Below are 18,673 nucleotides of genomic sequence, written 5' to 3' on the forward strand. Positions count from 1 at the left end.
ATCACCCAGTACATCACATGGTGATCGATGGGAATCACTGCAGTACATCGCATGGTGGTAGATGGGAATATCTGCAGTACATCGCATGGTAGTAGATGGGAATCACTGCAGTACATCGCATGGTGGTAGATGGGAATCACTGCAGTACATCGCATGGTGGTAGATGGAAATCACTGCAGTACATCGCATGGTAGAAGATGGGAATCATTACAGTACATCACATGGTGTTACATGGGAATTACTGCAGTACATTGCATGGTGGTAGATGGGAATCACGCAGTACATCACATGCTGGTAGATGGGCATCACTGCAGTGCATCACATGGTGGTAGATCGGAATCACTGCAGTACATTGCATGGTGGTAGATGGGAATCACGCTGTAAACCGCATGGTGGTAGATGGGAATCACTGCAGTACAGTGCGTGGTGGTAGATGGGAATCACCCAGTACATCGAATGGTGGTAGATAGGACACATGCAGTACATCGCATGGTGGTAGATGGGAATCACTGCAGTACATCGCATGGTGGTAGATGGGAATCACTGCAGTACATCTCATGTTGGTAGATGGGCATCACTGCAGTGCACCACATGGTGGTAGATAGGCATCACGGCAGTACATCACATGGTGGTAGATGAGAATCACTGCAGTACATCGCATGGTGGTACATGGGAATCACTGCAGTACATTGCATGATGGTAGAGGGGAATCAGGCAGTACATCGCATGGTGGTAGATGGGCATCACTGCAGTACATCACATGATGGTAGATAGACATCACGGCAGTACATCACCTGGTGGTAGATGAGAATCACTGCAGTACATCGCATGGTGGTAGATGATTATCACTGCAGTACATAGCATGGTGGTGGATGGGAATCACTGTCATACATCGCATGGTGGTAGATGGGAATCACTGTAATGCATCGCATAGTGGTAGATGGGAATCACTGCAGTACATAGCATGATGGTAGATGGGAATCACGGCAGTACATCACATGGTGGTAAATGGGAATTACTGCAATACATCACATGTTGGTATATGGAAATCACTCAGTACATCACATGGTGGTAGACGGGAATCACCCAGTACATCACATGGTGATCGATGGGAATCACTGCAGTACATCGCATGGTGGTAGATGGGAATATCTGCAGTACATCGCATGGTAGTAGATGGGAATCACTGCAGTACATCGCATGGTGGTAGATGGGAATCACTGCAGGACATCGCATGGTGGTAGATGGAAATCACTGCAGTACATCGCATGGTAGAAGATTGGAATCACTACAGTATATCACATGGTGTTACATGGGAATTACTGCAGTACATTGCATGGTGGTAGATGGAATCACGCAGTTCATCACATGGTGGTAGATGGGCATCACTGCAGTACATCACATGGTGGTAGATGGGAATCACTGCAATGCATCACATGGTGGTAGATCGGAATCACTGCAGTACATTGCATGGTGGTAGATGGGAATCACGCTGTAAATCACATGGTAGTAGATGGGAATCACTGCAGTACAGCGCATGGTGGTAGATAGGAATGACGCAGTACATCGCATGGTGGTAGATGGGCATCACTGCAGAACATAATATGGTGGTAGATAGACATCACGACAATACATCTCATGGTGGTAGATGAGAATCACTGCAGTACATCGCATGGTGGTAGATGGTTATCACTGCAGTACATAGCATGGTGGTAGATGGGAATCACGGCAGTACATCACATGGTGGTAAATGGGAATCTCTGCAGTACATCACATGGTGGTAGATAGACATCACGGCAGTACATCACATGGTGGTAGATAAGAATCACTGCAGTACATTGCATGGTGGTAGGTGGTTATCACTGCAGTACATAGCATGGTGGTAGATGGGAATCACTGCCTTGCATCGAATGGTGGTAGATGGGAATCACTGTAATGCATCGCATGGTGGTAGTTGGGAATCACGCAGTACTTCGCATGGTGGTAGATAGGAATCACCCAGTACATCACATGGTGATCGATGGGAATCACTGCAGTACATCGCATGGTGGTAGATGGGAATATCTGCAGTACATCGCATGGTAGTAGATGGGAATCACTGCAGTACATCGCATGGTAGTAGATGGGAATCACTGCAGTACATCGCATGGTGGTAGATGGAAATCACTGCAGTACATCGCATGGTAGAAGATGGGAATCACTACAGTACATCACATGGTGTTACATGGGAATTACTGCAGTACATTGCATGGTGGTAGATGGGAATCACGCAGTACATCACATGCTGGTAGATGGGCATCACTGCAGTGCATCACATGGTGGTAGATCGGAATCACTGCAGTACATTGCATGGTGGTAGATGGGAATCACGCTGTAAACCACATGGTGGTAGATGGGAATCACTGCAGTACAGTGCGTGGTGGTAGATGGGAATCACCCAGTACCTCGAATGGTGGTAGATAGGACACATGCAGTACATCGCATGGTGGTAGATGGGAATCACTGCAGTACATCGCATGGTGATCGATGGGAATCACTGCAGTACATCGCATGGTGATCGATGGGAATCACTGCAGTACATCACATGGTGGTAGATGGGAATCACTGCAGTACATCACTTGGTGGTAGATGGAAATCACTGCAGTACATCGCATGGTAGAAGATGGGAATCACTGCAGTACATCACATGGTGTTACATGGGAATTACTGCAGTACATTGCATGATGGTAGATGGGAATCACGCAGTACATCACATGGTGGTAGATGGGCATCACTGCAGTGCATCATGGTGGTAGATCGGAATCACTGCAGTACATTGCATGGTGGTAGATGAGAATCACGCTGTAAACCGCATGGTGGTAGATGGGAATCACTGCAGTACAGTGCGTGGTGGTAGATGGGAATCACCCAGTACATCGAATGGTGGTAGATAGGACACACGCAGTACATCGCATGGTGGTAGATGGGAATCACTGCATTACATCGCATGGTGGTAGATGCGAATCACTGCAGTACATCTCATGTTAGTAGATGGGCATCACTGCAGTACACCACATGGTGGTAGATAGGCATCACGGCAGTACATCACTTGATGGTAGATGAGAATCACTGAAGTACATCGCATGGTGGTACATGGGAACCACTGCAGTACATTGCATAATGGTAGATGGGAATCAGGCAGTACATCGCATGGTGGTAGATGGGCATCACTGCAGTACATCACATGGTGGTAGATGGACATCACGGCAGTACATCACATGGTGGTAGATGAGAATCACTGCAGTACATCGCATTGTGGTAGATGATTATCACTGCAGTACATAGCATGGTGGTGGATGGGAATCACTGTAATGCATCGCATAGTGGTAGATGGGAATCACTGCAGTACATAGCATGATGGTAGATGGGAATCACGGCAGTACATCACATGGTGGTAAATGGGAATCACTGCAATACATCACATGTTGGTATATGGAAATCACTCAGTACATCACATGGTGGTAGACAGGAATCACTGCAGTACACCACATGGTGGTAGATAGGCATCACGGCAGTACATCGCATGGTGGTACATGGGAATCACTACAGTACATTGCATGGTGGTAGATGGGAATCACGCAGTTCATCACATGGTGGTAGATGGCATCACTGCAGTACATCACATGGTGGTAGATGGGAATCACTGCAATGCATCACATGGTGGTAGATCGGAATCACTGCAGTACATTGCATGGTGGTAGATGGGAATCACGCTGTAAATCACATGGTAGTAGATGGGAATCACTGCAGTACAGCGCATGGTGGTAGATAGGAATGACGCAGTACATCGCATGGTGGTAGATGGGCATCACTGCAGTACATAATATGGTGGTAGGTAGACATCACGACAATACATCACATGGTAGTAGATGAGAATCACTGCAGTACATCGCATGGTGGTAGATGGTTATCACTGCAGTACATAGCATGGTGGTAGATGGGAATCACGGCAGTACATCACATGGTGGTAAATGGGAATCTCTGCAGTACATCACATGGTGGTAGATAGACATCACGGCAGTACATCACGTGGTGGTAGATAAGAATCACTGCAGTACATTGCATGGTGGTAGGTGGTTATCACTGCAGTACATAGCATGGTGGTAAATGGGAATCACTGCCTTGCATCGAATGGTGGTAGATGGGAATCTCTGTAATGCATCGCATGGTGGTAGTTGGGAATCACGCAGTACTTCGCATGGTGGTAGATAGGAATCACTGCAGTACATCTCATGTTGGTAGATGGGCATCACTGCAGTGCACCACATGGTGGTAGATAGGCATCACGGCAGTACATCACATGGTGGTAGATGAGAATCACTGCAGTACATCGCATGGTGGTACATGGGAATCACTGCAGTACATTGCATGATGGTAGAGGGGAATCAGGCAGTACATCGCATGGTGGTAGATGGGCATCACTGCAGTACATCACATGATGGTAGATAGACATCACGGCAGTACATCACTTGGTGGTAGATGAGAATCACTGCAGTACATCGCATGGTGGTAGATGATTATCACTGCTGTACATAGCATGGTGGTGGATGGGAATCACTGTCATGCATCGCATGGTGGTAGATGGGAATCACTGTAATGCATCGCATAGTGGTAGATGGGAATCACTGCAGTACACCACATGGTGGTAGATAGGCATCACGGCAGTACATCACATGATGGTAGATGAGAATCACTGAAGTACATCGCGTGGTGGTACATGGGAACCACTGCAGTACATTGCATGATGGTAGATGGGAATCAGGCAGTACATCGCATGGTGGTAGATGGGCATCACTGCAGTACATCACATGGTGGTAGATGGACATCACGGCAGTACATCACATGGTGGTAGATGAGAATCACTGCAGTACATCGCATTGTGGTAGATGATTATCACTGCACTACATAGCATGGTGGTGGATGGGAATCACTGTAATGCATCGCATAGTGGTAGATGGGAATCACTGCAGTACATAGCATGATGGTAGATGGGAATCACGGCAGTACATCACATGGTGGTAAATGGGAATCACTGCAATACATCACATGTTGGTATATGGAAATCACTCAGTACATCACATGGTGATAGACAGGAATCACTGCAGTACACCACATGGTGGTAGATAGGCATCACGGCAGTACATCGCATGGTGGCACATGGGAATCACTGCAGTACATTGCATGGTGGTAGATGGGAATCACGCAGTTCATCACATGGTGGTAGATGGGCATCACTGCAGTACATCACATGGTGGTAGATGGGAATCACTGCAATGCATCACATGGTGTTAGATCGGAATCACTGCAGTACATTGCATGGTGGTAGATGGGAATCACGCTGAAAATCACATGGTAGTAGATGGGAATCACTGCAGTACAGCGCATGGTGGTAGATAGGAATGACGCAGTACATCGCATGGTGGTAGATGGGCATCACTGCAGTACATAATATGGTGGTAGATAGACATCACGACAATACATCACATGGTGGTAGATGAGAATCACTGCAGTACATCGCATGGTGGTAGATGGTTATCACTGCAGTACATAGCATGGTGGTAGATGGGAATCACGGCAGTACATCACATGGTGGTAAATGGGAATCTCTGCAGTACATCACATGGTGGTAGATAGACATCACGGCAGTACATCACATGGTGGTAGATAAGAATCACTGCAGTACATTGCATGGTGGTAGGTGGTTATCACTGCAGTACATAGCATGGTGGTAGATGGGAATCACTGCCTTGCATCGAATGGTGGAAGATGGGAATCTCTGTAATGCATCGCATGGTGGTAGTTGGGAATCACGCAGTACTTCGCATGGTGGTAGATAGGAAACACCCAGTACATCACATGGTGATCGATGGGAATCACTGCAGTACATCGCATATTGATCGATGGGAATCACTGCAGTACATCACATGGTGGTAGATGGGAATCACTGCAGTACATCGCATGGTGGTAGATGGGAATCACTGCAGTACATCGCATGGTGGTAGATGGAAATCACTGCAGTACATCGCATGGTAGAAGATGGGAATCACTGCAGTACATCACATGGTGGTAGATGGGAATCACTGCAGTACATCGCATGGCGGTAGATGGAAATCACTGCAGTACATCGCATGGTAGAAGATGGGAATCACTGCAGTACATCACATGGTGTTACATGGGAATTACTGCAGTACATTGCATGATGGTAGATGGGAATCACGCAGTACATCACATGGTGGTAGATGGGCATCACTGCAGTGCATCATGGTGGTAGATCGGAATCACTGCAGTACATTGCATGGTGGTAGATGAGAATCACGCTGTAAACCGCATGGTGGTAGATGGGAATCACTGCAGTACAGTGCGTGGTGGTAGATGGGAATCACCCAGTACATCGAATGGTGGTAGATAGGACACACGCAGTACATCGCATGGTGGTAGATGGGAATCACTGCATTACATCGCATGGTGGTAGATGCGAATCACTGCAGTACATCTCATGTTAGTAGATGGGCATCACTGCAGTACACCACATGGTGGTAGATAGGCATCACGGCAGTACATCACATGATGGTAGATGAGAATCACTGAAGTACATCGCATGGTGGTACATGGGAACCACTGCAGTACATTGCATGATGGTAGATGGGAATCAGGCAGTACATCGCATGGTGGTAGATGGGCATCACTGCAGTACATCACATGGTGGTAGATGGACATCACGGCAGTACATCACATGGTGGTAGATGAGAATCACTGCAGTACATAGCATTGTGGTAGATGATTATCACTGCACTACATAGCATGGTGGTGGATGGGAATCACTGTAATGCATCGCATAGTGGTAGATGGGAATCACTGCAGTACATAGCATGATGGTAGATGGGAATCACGGCAGTACATCACATGGTGGTAAATGGGAATCACTGCAATACATCACATGTTGGTATACGGAAATCACTCAGTACATCACATGGTGGTAGACAGGAATCACTGCAGTACACCACATGGTGGTAGATAGGCATCACGGCAGTACATCGCATGGTGGTACATGGGAATCACTGCAGTACATTGCATGGTGGTAGATGGGAATCACGCAGTTCATCACATGGTGGTAGATGGCATCACTGCAGTACATCACATGGTGGTAGATGGGAATCACTGCAATGCATCACATGGTGGTAGATCGGAATCACTGCAGTACATTGCATGGTGGTAGATGGGAATCACGCTGTAAATCACATGGTAGTAGATGGGAATCACTGCAGTACAGCGCATGGTGGTAGATAGGAATGACACAGTACATCGCATGGTGGTAGATGGGCATCACTGCAGTTCATAATATGGTGGTAGATAGACATCACGACAATACATCACATGGTGGTAGATGAGAATCACTGCAGTACATCGCATGGTGGTAGATGGTTATCACTGCAGTACATAGCATGGTGGTAGATGGGAATCACGGCAGTACATCACATGGTGGTAAATGGGAATCTCTGCAGTACATCACATGGTGGTAGAAAGACATCACGGCAGTACATCACATGGTGGTAGATAAGAATCACTGCAGTACATTGCATGGTGGTAGGTGGTTATCACTGCAGTACATAGCATGGTGGTAGATGGGAATCACTGCCTTGCATCGAATGGTGGTAGATGGGAATCTCTGTAATGCATCGCATGGTGGTAGTTGGGAATCACGCAGTACTTCGCATGGTGGTAGATAGGAATCACCCAGTACATCACATGGTGACCGATGGGAATCACTGCAGTACATCGCATGGTGGTAGATGGGAATATCTGCAGTACATCGCATGGTAGTAGATGGGAATCGCTGCAGTACATCGCATGGTGGTAGATGGGAATCACTGCAGTACATCGCATGGTGGTAGATGGAAATCACTGCAGTACATCGCATGGTAGAAGATGGGAATCACTACAGTACATCACATGGTGTTACATGGGAATTACTGCAGTACATTGCATGGTGGTAGATGGGAATCACGCAGTACATCACATGCTGGTAGATGGGCATCACTGCAGTGCATCACATGGTGGTAGATCGGAATCACTGCAGTACATTGCATGGTGGTAGATGGGAATCACGCTGTAAACCGCATGGTGGTAGATGGGAATCACTGCAGTACATCGCATGGTGGTAGATGGGAATCACTGCAGTACATCTCATGTTGGTAGATGGGCATCACTGCAGTGCACCACATGGTGGTAGATAGGCATCACGGCAGTACATCGCATGGTGGTAGATGAGAATCACTGCAGTACATCGCATGGTGGTACATGGGAATCACTGCAGTACATTGCATGATGGTAGAGGGGAATCAGGCAGTACATCGCATGGTGGTAGATGGGCATCACTGCAGTACATCTCATGATGGTAGATAGACATCACGGCAGTTCATCACCTGGTGGTAGATGAGAATCACTGCAGTACATCGCATGGTGGTAGATGATTATCACTGCAGTACATAGCATGGTGGTGGATGGGAATCACTGTCATGCATCGCATGGTGGTAGATGGGAATCACTGTAATGCATCGCATAGTGGTAGATGGGAATCACTGCAGTACATAGCATGATGGTAGATGGGAATCACGGCAGTACATCACATGGTGGTAAATGGGAATCACTGCAATACATCACATGTTGGTATATGGAAATCACTCAGTACATCACATGGTGGTAGACGGGAATCACTGCAGTACACCACATGGTGGTAGATAGGCATCACGGCAGTACATCGCATGGTGGTACATGGGAATCACTGCAGTACATTGCATGGTGGTAGATGGGAATCACGCAGTACATCGCATGGTGGTAGATAGGAATCACCCAGTACATCACATGGTGATAGGTGGATATCACTGCAGTACATCGCATGGTGGTAGATGGGAATCACTGCAGTACATCGTATGGTAGTAGATGGGAATCACTGCTGTACATCGCATGGTGGTATATGGGAATCACTGCAGTACATTGCATGGTGGTAGATGGAATCACCGCAGTACATCGCATGGTGGTAGATGGGAATCACTCCAGTACATTGCATGGTTATAGATGATTATCACTGCAGTACATCGCATGGTGGTAGATGGGAATCATGCAGTACATCGCAAGGTGGTAGGTGGGAATCACCGCAGTACATCGCATGGTGGTAGATGGGAATCACGCAGTACATCGCATGGTGGTAGATGGGAATCTCTGCAGTATATCACATGGTGGTAGATGGGAATCACTGCAGTACATCGCATGGTGGTAGATGGGAATCACTGCAGTACATCGCATTGTGGTAGATGGGAATCACTGCAGTACATCAGATACATGATGGTAAATGAATTATCGGGGCAGTAAGACGATTAACAGGGCTATATACACGGGACTGCTGAAATATATTAACTTATCTGCAAAGGATACATAAACATCTAGCCGATTTACTGTGTAAATTTTTCGTGCTAAGGCGAATTGTAACAAAACAATAATATAATTGCCAACGGAAACGAAATGCAAGTGTGAGATGAGTGTCATGGTCATGAACTATTGTTCCATTATAATAATACATAAAATTTACTATAAATGTATGATTTTTGACTATCTTAATATAACAATATTTCTAAATTTGAGTAAATTTGGCGCCAGGAGCCCCCTCACCCCCCCTCATCTTCAGCCCGTATAAATAATAATTGAGAAATCACTTGATAAACCCAACCCACCGGAGGTGCGCAGACGTGGCCTTTATGGCCACGTCAATAATAGCTCCCCTCCCCCTACCGAATTGTGAACGTGTCTACACTGTGTCTATAACCATGGTCTACACAGCATACGTTCTCACACAGCACGTGTTCATTCTTTGGCTACACAACGTATGTGCGGTAATTACGTGGTAATTACAGTGGCGTGTGAGCATGCATGCGCGATCTGCACAACGCGTGTGTGCGCGGTCTGCAGTAATTGCGTCCGCACGTGATCTGCCGTGCGAGGTGGTCTGAACTGGTGGTCTCACTGGGTGAGTCTTTTAGAGTATATTTGGGGCTAGCTAGGTAGTGGGACCACGGAGCTCTTTTTAGCTCCATGGTGGGACAAAGCACGCTGTACAATTCATTCCCCGTACACACACACACACACACACACACACACACACACACACACACACACACACACACACACACACACACACACACACACACATACGAAATTAAAAGGTTTGAATCTCGACGGGAGTATATTCCATTACACACGATAGTGGCCGCTGTACGGCTATTAGCGATGTATTCAATACAAGACCTAACCATAAATCATGTACTGTCGGTGAAAGACGGGAATTAAAAAAATGAAACTAGCTTATACATCCCATATCGTCACACTATAATAACGACAGTAGTATGTTTAGATATATAAATTATTTAAATTTAGGCAAAACATTGTTGGACGGTTTGCTTACGGTGAATCGCATGTGTGTACGTTTACTCGGGCACCACTGTTCTCATTCTTAACGACTACTTTGAAAGGATTTATTGCAATCCGTCCATTGGGAGCACAAATGGATGTTATAACTGACTTAATGCATGGTATTATATCGACTAAACCCCGGCATATTAAATAGGTAACCACTATTGAATATAACCAGGGCTTGTGATGGTATTGGTTGTGTATGTTACCTACGTTGTGCGAGTCAAGACGTAAACCGCGAGTGTATGAAGAAAAAAACACCCCGTTTTACAACTCATGAATTCTGGAAAGCACAAATGTAATATTAAAACAACAATGGCCATTGTGTGCGTGATGATACTATACATACATGATTACCCGTCGGGTAAAGATGCGGCCACCCCTATCCTGTTATTAATTGTACGCTATGTTCTTAATGGAATATTCATATTGCGTATGCTGCCATGTTGAAATTGCAGTGATGATGACAGCGTTAGAGACACTGCTGTTCACTGACACCAGTCTAAAACTTGGATCACATTCCCATTGCACGCTATATATATATGTATACTCTCTTAGGTGCATTACTTGATTTATATACCATCATTTCGTGACACAATCAGCATCATAACTCCAAGCGTCAAGTGACGAATCATGTTATAAATGCTGGCGCCGGAAATCGCGTGCTTGGTCGACATCCTTGCATGGTATATTCAGTGTCTTGATTGTAGAATGCGAGAACAAGATTCATTTCTTACTTCGTTAACCACATAGCACGGTAAAATAGCGGTTTTATCGGAACTACATGACAAAGAAAAACTATATTTTTAATTTCGTTTGTAAATTGCTCCGTTGAACGTTAACTATTTTGATAACTATGCTAATTATTTGGTTTCATCTTTGGTTAGAGTGATAACTCTCAGTCTCACTGGGTAGACGAAGGTCACGCCGGTGACTCTCCTCTCGCTGTTAATGGCTCACTCTCAATATCTACTTAATAGTTGGTGGTTATTGTTTTCCACTCCGATATCATTTTATACTTTTTTATAAAGCATTCTGCATCATTCGTTTCACGTGAATCTATAGTAAACAGTTGTGAATATCAAAGCCCCATCTCGATTCGTGTGTTCTCTCTCTGAATAAATATTAGTCAAATAGAGTGTTTTTCCTGATGTCAGTTATGTCATGTTATACATGTATCTGCACTGCTGTACAGATACATCAAAACCACAGTGGCATGATTGACATGGCATCCATAGTACCTCACAAGAGGGTGCTTGCTAAGCAAATAAAGTATGCGTTTTCATCACACACGTGTGTTTGTGTTATTAGTACATTTTTAATTTCTGCTTGTTTCATATCCTATAATATTTGAGGAGTACGGAAAATAAGTACAGATCTCATTAAGTTCAACGATTTAAGATAAGTACACTGTGATATGCCTCACTGTGATATATCTAAAATGTGATAGTGTAGCGTGAAATGCACAGACGTTTAGAGGATGAAAACTATTTCACGTTACAATGTTGGAAGTTGGAAAATAAATGATATTCTCGACCTTGTCTCGACCTTTCATAAAATCAATATTCAATCGAATTACAAAACACTAACGTAGCAAAAATTCCGTACAGAAACGAAATGTGACACGAGTGAGGCACTGCGCAGGTCACTAACCTGGAGTTTGTAACACTATATTTGGCGCCGCTCACTCTTCATTCATAACGTGCAGAATGATTGCGATTCCACTACAAACTTCCTATTCGTACATAATATCAATCATAAGAAGAGTGTGTACAATAATGTATACTATAATACAAAATACTTGGAGAATACTTCAGATATGTATTTGTAAAAATAAAACGCGTGATAGTTTAGATTTACTTCAATAAGCATGTTGCAAACAGAGAACAGGAAATTGTCTCCAAGTAGTTTTTGAATGTTTATACAAAACGATACTAAATGCTGAAGCTTCTGTTCATTAAACATATCGCAATTTCCCTTGATCATTTCTGTATTGTATATAACGCCTGGAAATATAATCACCATGTTCTCATCGGTATCCTAGCAACCAGTCTCTAATCCACAGCTAAACATCGATCATTTCCCCAGTAACGAAATTTTGAAGACTGCATCGCTAAAAAAAAATGCAAGTTTGTACAACCTACTCTGTATATTTGTTGGAAAAGGCTCCTCGGGCGATCATTATTAGGTGGGGATGGGAACGCATAGCAACCGTGGAATGGGTGGAAAGATGACAGGTGGGCAATCATTATTGTGTGTGCATACAACATGTCAACTGAAACCACTACCCTGTTAATTTCACTACAGTCAAAACATGGTGTTTTCTATGCTTTGAAAGTTGATAAAGACTGTGAGAAAATCTAGATAACCTATCGGCAACGGAGAAAACGAGTTTGGGGATCCGATTGCAAGTAGACGCTGGACGTTGGGCTTGATGACAGGAAATTGATTAAATTCACGGGGTTTAGAAAGGTTATAATTTTTGCAGGCAGCTTGACATTCTTTTCGTTTGTAAACACGCTGATGCGCAAAGAGTTAGAATTCCAATTTTATTGTAAGTTCGTGACACGTGGAAATTGAACAAATCATGGTTGTAACAAAGATAATTGAAAGAAAAAGCGCATTAACACTATCGACGAGAACCAACCTATGTTGATAAGACGTCCACTTTCCACAACAGATGCCAAGGTCATATATTGATATATGCATTGAATTAAAAACCATAATCCCACAAAAAACATGACGTCAGTGATATCGAGGATTGCTACCACTATACCGGCACAGTGAGTGATTCGAGGATTGCTACCACCATACCGGCACAGTGAGTGATTCGAGGATTGCTACCACCATACCGCGGCACAGCATGCTGCATATAAACTGATGTACGTAGTAATTTGGTTAATTCTGTCAAGACAGGTTTCTCGCAAATTTTTTACTTGAAAATTGAAATAACATCAATGAAGTAATATGTATTTCATGTTGGTTTACCCAACATCAATTTACACTTTTAACGACCGATGTTTTGGCGTTTATACCGTGACTCATACATTTAACGAGGGTATCATAAAATTGAAATCACGTGACTTGATACGCATAAACTCCGATTTAGAATATAGAAAAACAGTGAATAAAATTTGGATTATGTCACGTCATTTTCAATACATTAAACAGATACGAATCTAGCAAGAATAGTTGTTAATGGCTGTTACTATATTCCACGCCACAGATAGACTGACGCCGACGTGTGTAGCCCTGGGGTGTGTAGTGTGTGTCACGTGCCTGCAACGGTGGCACCGTACGTCATTGTACCACAATACGGCACATGTCAAAATGGCTCGTCGTGTATAATAACAGGAGTGGAACATTGCAATAGATATTAAATATTTATTTAATAGTTTTCGCTGTACGATGAAGTACGCATAGAATGTTATCAATGAGATGCTTACGAGCGTGGGGTGTACGTTGTGGTCGCTGGAGTCTAATGGAAAATGTCACTCTAGACTAACGGACCATAACTTCTCCATTCCATCAGCAGTACACAGAGAATCGAATAATGCTATCAGACTCGGGATAGTACTGATGGAAGTAACGAATGCTATAAGTACAATGCTTGTTCATGTACCCAGTAAAAATGAATCGAAATTGGTTAACGGTGTATATATGAAATTGACAATGATGCCAGGGGCGGATCTAGGATTCTGGAACAGGGGGCCGATAAGATGGCGCGAAGCCCTGTTGGTTGTTCAAAATAGGGGGTCCGCGGCCCCCTCGGCCCCCTCTAAATCCGCCAATGGACGCCATGCTACAAACTAGTACATCTACATCTATCTACAACCATATATCCAGCAGCGACTATGCAAAGCGATGGCATTGTATTATAAGATCTATGGTTTGTGAAACGTGGCAATAATCACAATGCTCCGACCACACTAAATACAATGCTAGACCCCCATTATGTCAAGGTAATTTTGTGTTTTTCAAATATGGAATATGGTAATCAGGGTAACTGGTTACTATCTCCGTTCACAGTAGTGACTGTGTTGGTGCCTGTAAATACGCACTGCTGCAGTACTATTATGTCTCCAACTAACACTCATTTGTTGGAGAATAACTGAATTATCGCACACTGTTGTAAGTGCAAATTGTTCATTAAACCCACGCGTAGCCGAAGCTGGTGTCAAGGTCAACTAGTTTTCAATTAAATGCCGAAAAAACAAAGAAGAAAAATACATGTTTATGCTACTTGGCATGTAAGGAAGCCCCGTATCTACGGGCTATTGACTCGTGCCTAGTGTTGATTTAGTAAACATTAAAGTCCTGTTTTGCAATAAGCATCTCATGACCGGAAGATATTTTGTATTTAATAAGTTATAAACCGATTAAGTAGTAATTCAGTGCTTATTTTGGCTACAAATAGTAATTTCGTGAGTTGTTTAGAGAGATGATTTTTCATCCGGAATTCCTCTATTTTGATTTAAAGCGCGACCAACATGTGTAACCAATGAAGCAGTCGTGTGGGTCTATAATTGGCCCATGGTGTGATAGCGTGTTGTGAGAGACGATGTCCTTCCAATGATGATGCCCGGCTGTGAGCATAACCTGTTTAATAAAGGATCATATTTAGCCATGAATTAACAAGTGATTTTTGACTTCACACTAACGTGTATCCCGTAGCTTTTAGTAATTGTACTGAGATACGGCACCTTCGCACTAAAGTCTAGAACTACACGGCCATGATTCCACTTGTCTCCTTGCCTACGGACTGTGGTGCACTGCACATACTAAAACAATGTGATTAACGAACTCCCGAAATTTTATAAATCTAATAGCATAATTTCACGTTTGAATGTCAGAAATTCATAGAATTTTTAAATTGCTAAGGTTAACCTTACATAACACGTATGTTTGGTAATGGGAACAGTGCCATGTGCGTGCATCACCCTTCGCTTCCCATCACCTCGTCATCCTTTGTTCTTCTAGTAGTTTCCACTCTACTTTACAGCTAAGAATGTGCAGATCGTGCACGCATGCCTGAAATCAAACACCGTCAAAATAATGATAACTTGAAAATACTGTACATCATAGAGATTTTATGAGATATTAATAGATGTGATCATGCGTGTTGACCAAGCTCAGCTGAGCGCTTCGATTGGAAAAAGAAATATCACAAATGGGGAGTTAGTAGTACCCTATACTAGTAATCCATCACGTGACATATCGATGTGACAAAGTGAAATATCCAACAGAAGTGACGTCAATTATTAACAAAATGTTGCTGCAATGTCGTTAACATATTGTTGAATGTTACCACATTCTTGGTTACCGAATTTCTGCCGAGAACCCACAACTCAAAAAGAAGCTAAATCACACAGATTCCCGTAACTGGTAATCAAGCAACCTGAACCTACATCAACTACAGTGGACAATTAATAATAGGCCGGCAGCGCGAGTGTCAAAGAAAGCCACGCCACTATATATAGCAGCCACTTTCCGATATGAGGGGTAGCTCCATTTTTGTTGAAATAAAGGTTTTACAATTATATTTGCCACATCGAGTTTGGCAGAGAATATTGTTACAGAATATTTTTTATTTTTATCACATTTTGAACCATATTGTACATCTTTTGTTTTGATCAGCAAGTAACAGGGCAACCCCACTTCCTCTTACTTTGATCAGCTATTATTATAACCGTCAAATCCGTTCACATTTAGCTTGCCCGTCCCACTAATACGGGTAGGTAGTATATTCGCTCTAATATCAAGCTGGGCGGAGAGCGCCGCCGTGTGGTAACTCCCAACGAGTGGTGTCAATTAATCATTGAATGGGCGAAATATACAAACTAGACACAGAAAAAAGTAGCACAATTGTATATTGTTTAAAACTGTATCTAACTATGCACTTGTGGAATCTAATTTCACGACTAAAAAGCATGTATGCGTCGCATGGTTGCAACAGAAAGTCACCCGACATAAGTGAACTTAGAGAAGCGTGAAGCGGGAATGGGGCCAGCTGCAGCTAGTGAAGAGACATTATGCAAATGTGCACATCAATATGTAATTGAAATAAAATGATATGAGTTCTAATGTTGCAATTCCCACGTGGAATAACTAGTACATTTATACGCTATTTTTAACAATCACATTTTAACAAAATATAGAAAATGTACTTAACATCAGCATATAAGTACACATCTAGTGATGACTTAATATATGCGGCGTTGTAGAACGTGATTTGAAATAGCAGTGCCCCGCAGTGAGAAAGTATGCAGAACTTTACAAGAAATGTGACATAATCAGAAAACAAACAGAACTCAAAGTCACACCCATTGGAAAGAGACTATTCTAAAAATCCCTTATAATATGTTCAAGTGAATGCGATTGTTGATGAGAATATATCGTACTACATCATGGGTTTGTTTTGCAAATAACACATATTCTTTTCATGCGGTAACTTGAGTCCCTAACCTGCATTTTACACATACACATTATTAAAAAGGCTAAGGGCAGTTTTTAAAGATTACTCCGCCTGACTCCACTATTGTGCCCATACGTAGTGAGAATTCCGACTGTCGTTTGATAAGAGACCAATTGACATTCTGCACATTGTTTAATACCAAATGAATTAAAACCGTGTGTACAGTAGTAGATCAGATTCGTAACACTGGTACATCATTTGAAAACTGGTCTTCCATATATTTATATTCATTCACTTGTTTCATGAATGGAATATCCTACAATCCAACATCCAAATTGATTTTCGTAGGGGTCTTCTTTGCGATAAATTAAATTCATCAGCGAGCGAATGAAGTCCTTACGCGTGCGAAAAAAAGTAGCAAGTGTAGCCTGTCGTGTCCCCGGCTACTGCGTAATGAATTGCAGCGAGTTATTGTAAATATGGTGGTACAAATGTAACTGCGTACGGCAATGAGTTCCGCGTAGCCTGGTATTTACGTGTGAAGTCAGTTGGTATTAGTGTTGCGCATATGATCACTTGGACAACACATCCCGTTAATCCAATAACACCGGGCTGTTTTTAACTCCAAATAAATTGCCTACGCGTGTCCCAGCGGCGTCTGCTCCATTTGTAGTGTGTTCGCCAATTAGACACAAATGACTGTTTAGTACAAGGGGGCGAGCGCTTGCCAAACTCGTGACGCTGCCAACACATATGTCATTTAGCCAAACTTGTGACGGTAGTATAATCTATAACCGTATAACATACACGCTAGCACATTCCTGAACATTTTTGAAGATGCTATATCAACTTTCGGTGCTATTTGGTCAAGTTGTTTACCTAAAACGTCATAAGTTTTATCGAGGTCCAATAGACATTGGCTGCCTGCTCAGCACGTAATATAATTGAACGGAGTCTGCGCACTTAGTGTGCGCCTTAAGTGAACCTCCAAAGCAATCCATCTGTCCAACGTTCGGCTCTCACTCACAAGCGGGATATCAATGCGAGTTGCATGCCTTACTTAAACGAGTTTTGGTGCCGTTCGGCGGCGTTTCCTTCCTTTACTACGTCAACAGAGGCGTCGTGCCAAGTGAGCTATTCGGCATGTGTCCCAGGATGGTTTTTGCTGCTTTGATTGTGTTAACTTTTACCAAGGTTCGTGATGACGTTAGACATCCACACATTCACTTCCATGCTTCGCTCAGCTTCACTCTTCCCATGTTCTCATTTACCTCCAGTTATTTTTTCTTTTGGTGGAGTTTCGCTACTGATGTCATTTTCCCTTCATATTTTCCTCTTTAGGCCTCTCTTGGTTCTGGATATTTTGAACTGCAAATTTTGTCAGTTTGGAATGCTGCTGGTGAATTGGAAAACGGGGATTGTTGTGACGGGGTCCCTGATCCGGACGGATCGTGCACGCAAGACTCGTGTGATACGCAAGTCTCAGTTTGTTTGAAGGAATTCCAATCGTCAGTAACTAGAGATGGACCTTGTACATTCGGAAAAGCACACAGTCAAATATTAGGAGGCAATTCATTTACTCTTCCGGCAGAGGACGCTGCGGCCCGTTTAAAATTGTCATTCGAGTTTCGGTGGATGGTAAGTATTATTATATTATTACTGCACGTTTGAAAAATCTAGTCTATTGGTGTCTTCCGTTTCGACCAGGAGTAATAATAATAGCGTCTAACGTGTCGTGTTGTTTTACCATGGTTT

The 18,673-nt window shown here is 43.4% G+C and overlaps 1 protein-coding gene across 1 annotated transcript in view; it reads left to right on the top strand.

Annotated features, from left to right (window-relative positions):
• The first annotated feature begins 17,846 nt into the window (after window positions 1-17,846).
• Window positions 17,847-18,673, top strand: part of LOC100366991 (protein jagged-1) — a 248,417-nt gene continuing 247,590 nt past the window's right edge. The window contains exons 1-2 of the mRNA XM_085495845.1: window positions 17,847-18,112; window positions 18,260-18,556. Coding sequence (XP_085351971.1) covers window positions 18,062-18,112; window positions 18,260-18,556 — 348 coding nt within the window. The 5' untranslated portion in view covers window positions 17,847-18,061. The remainder of the gene's footprint in view (window positions 18,113-18,259; window positions 18,557-18,673) is intronic.

The sequence above is a fragment of the Saccoglossus kowalevskii genome, chromosome 2 (genome assembly GCF_978046115.1).
Source record: "Saccoglossus kowalevskii chromosome 2, keSacKowa6.1, whole genome shotgun sequence".
Classification (NCBI taxonomy): Eukaryota; Metazoa; Hemichordata; class Enteropneusta; family Harrimaniidae; genus Saccoglossus; species Saccoglossus kowalevskii.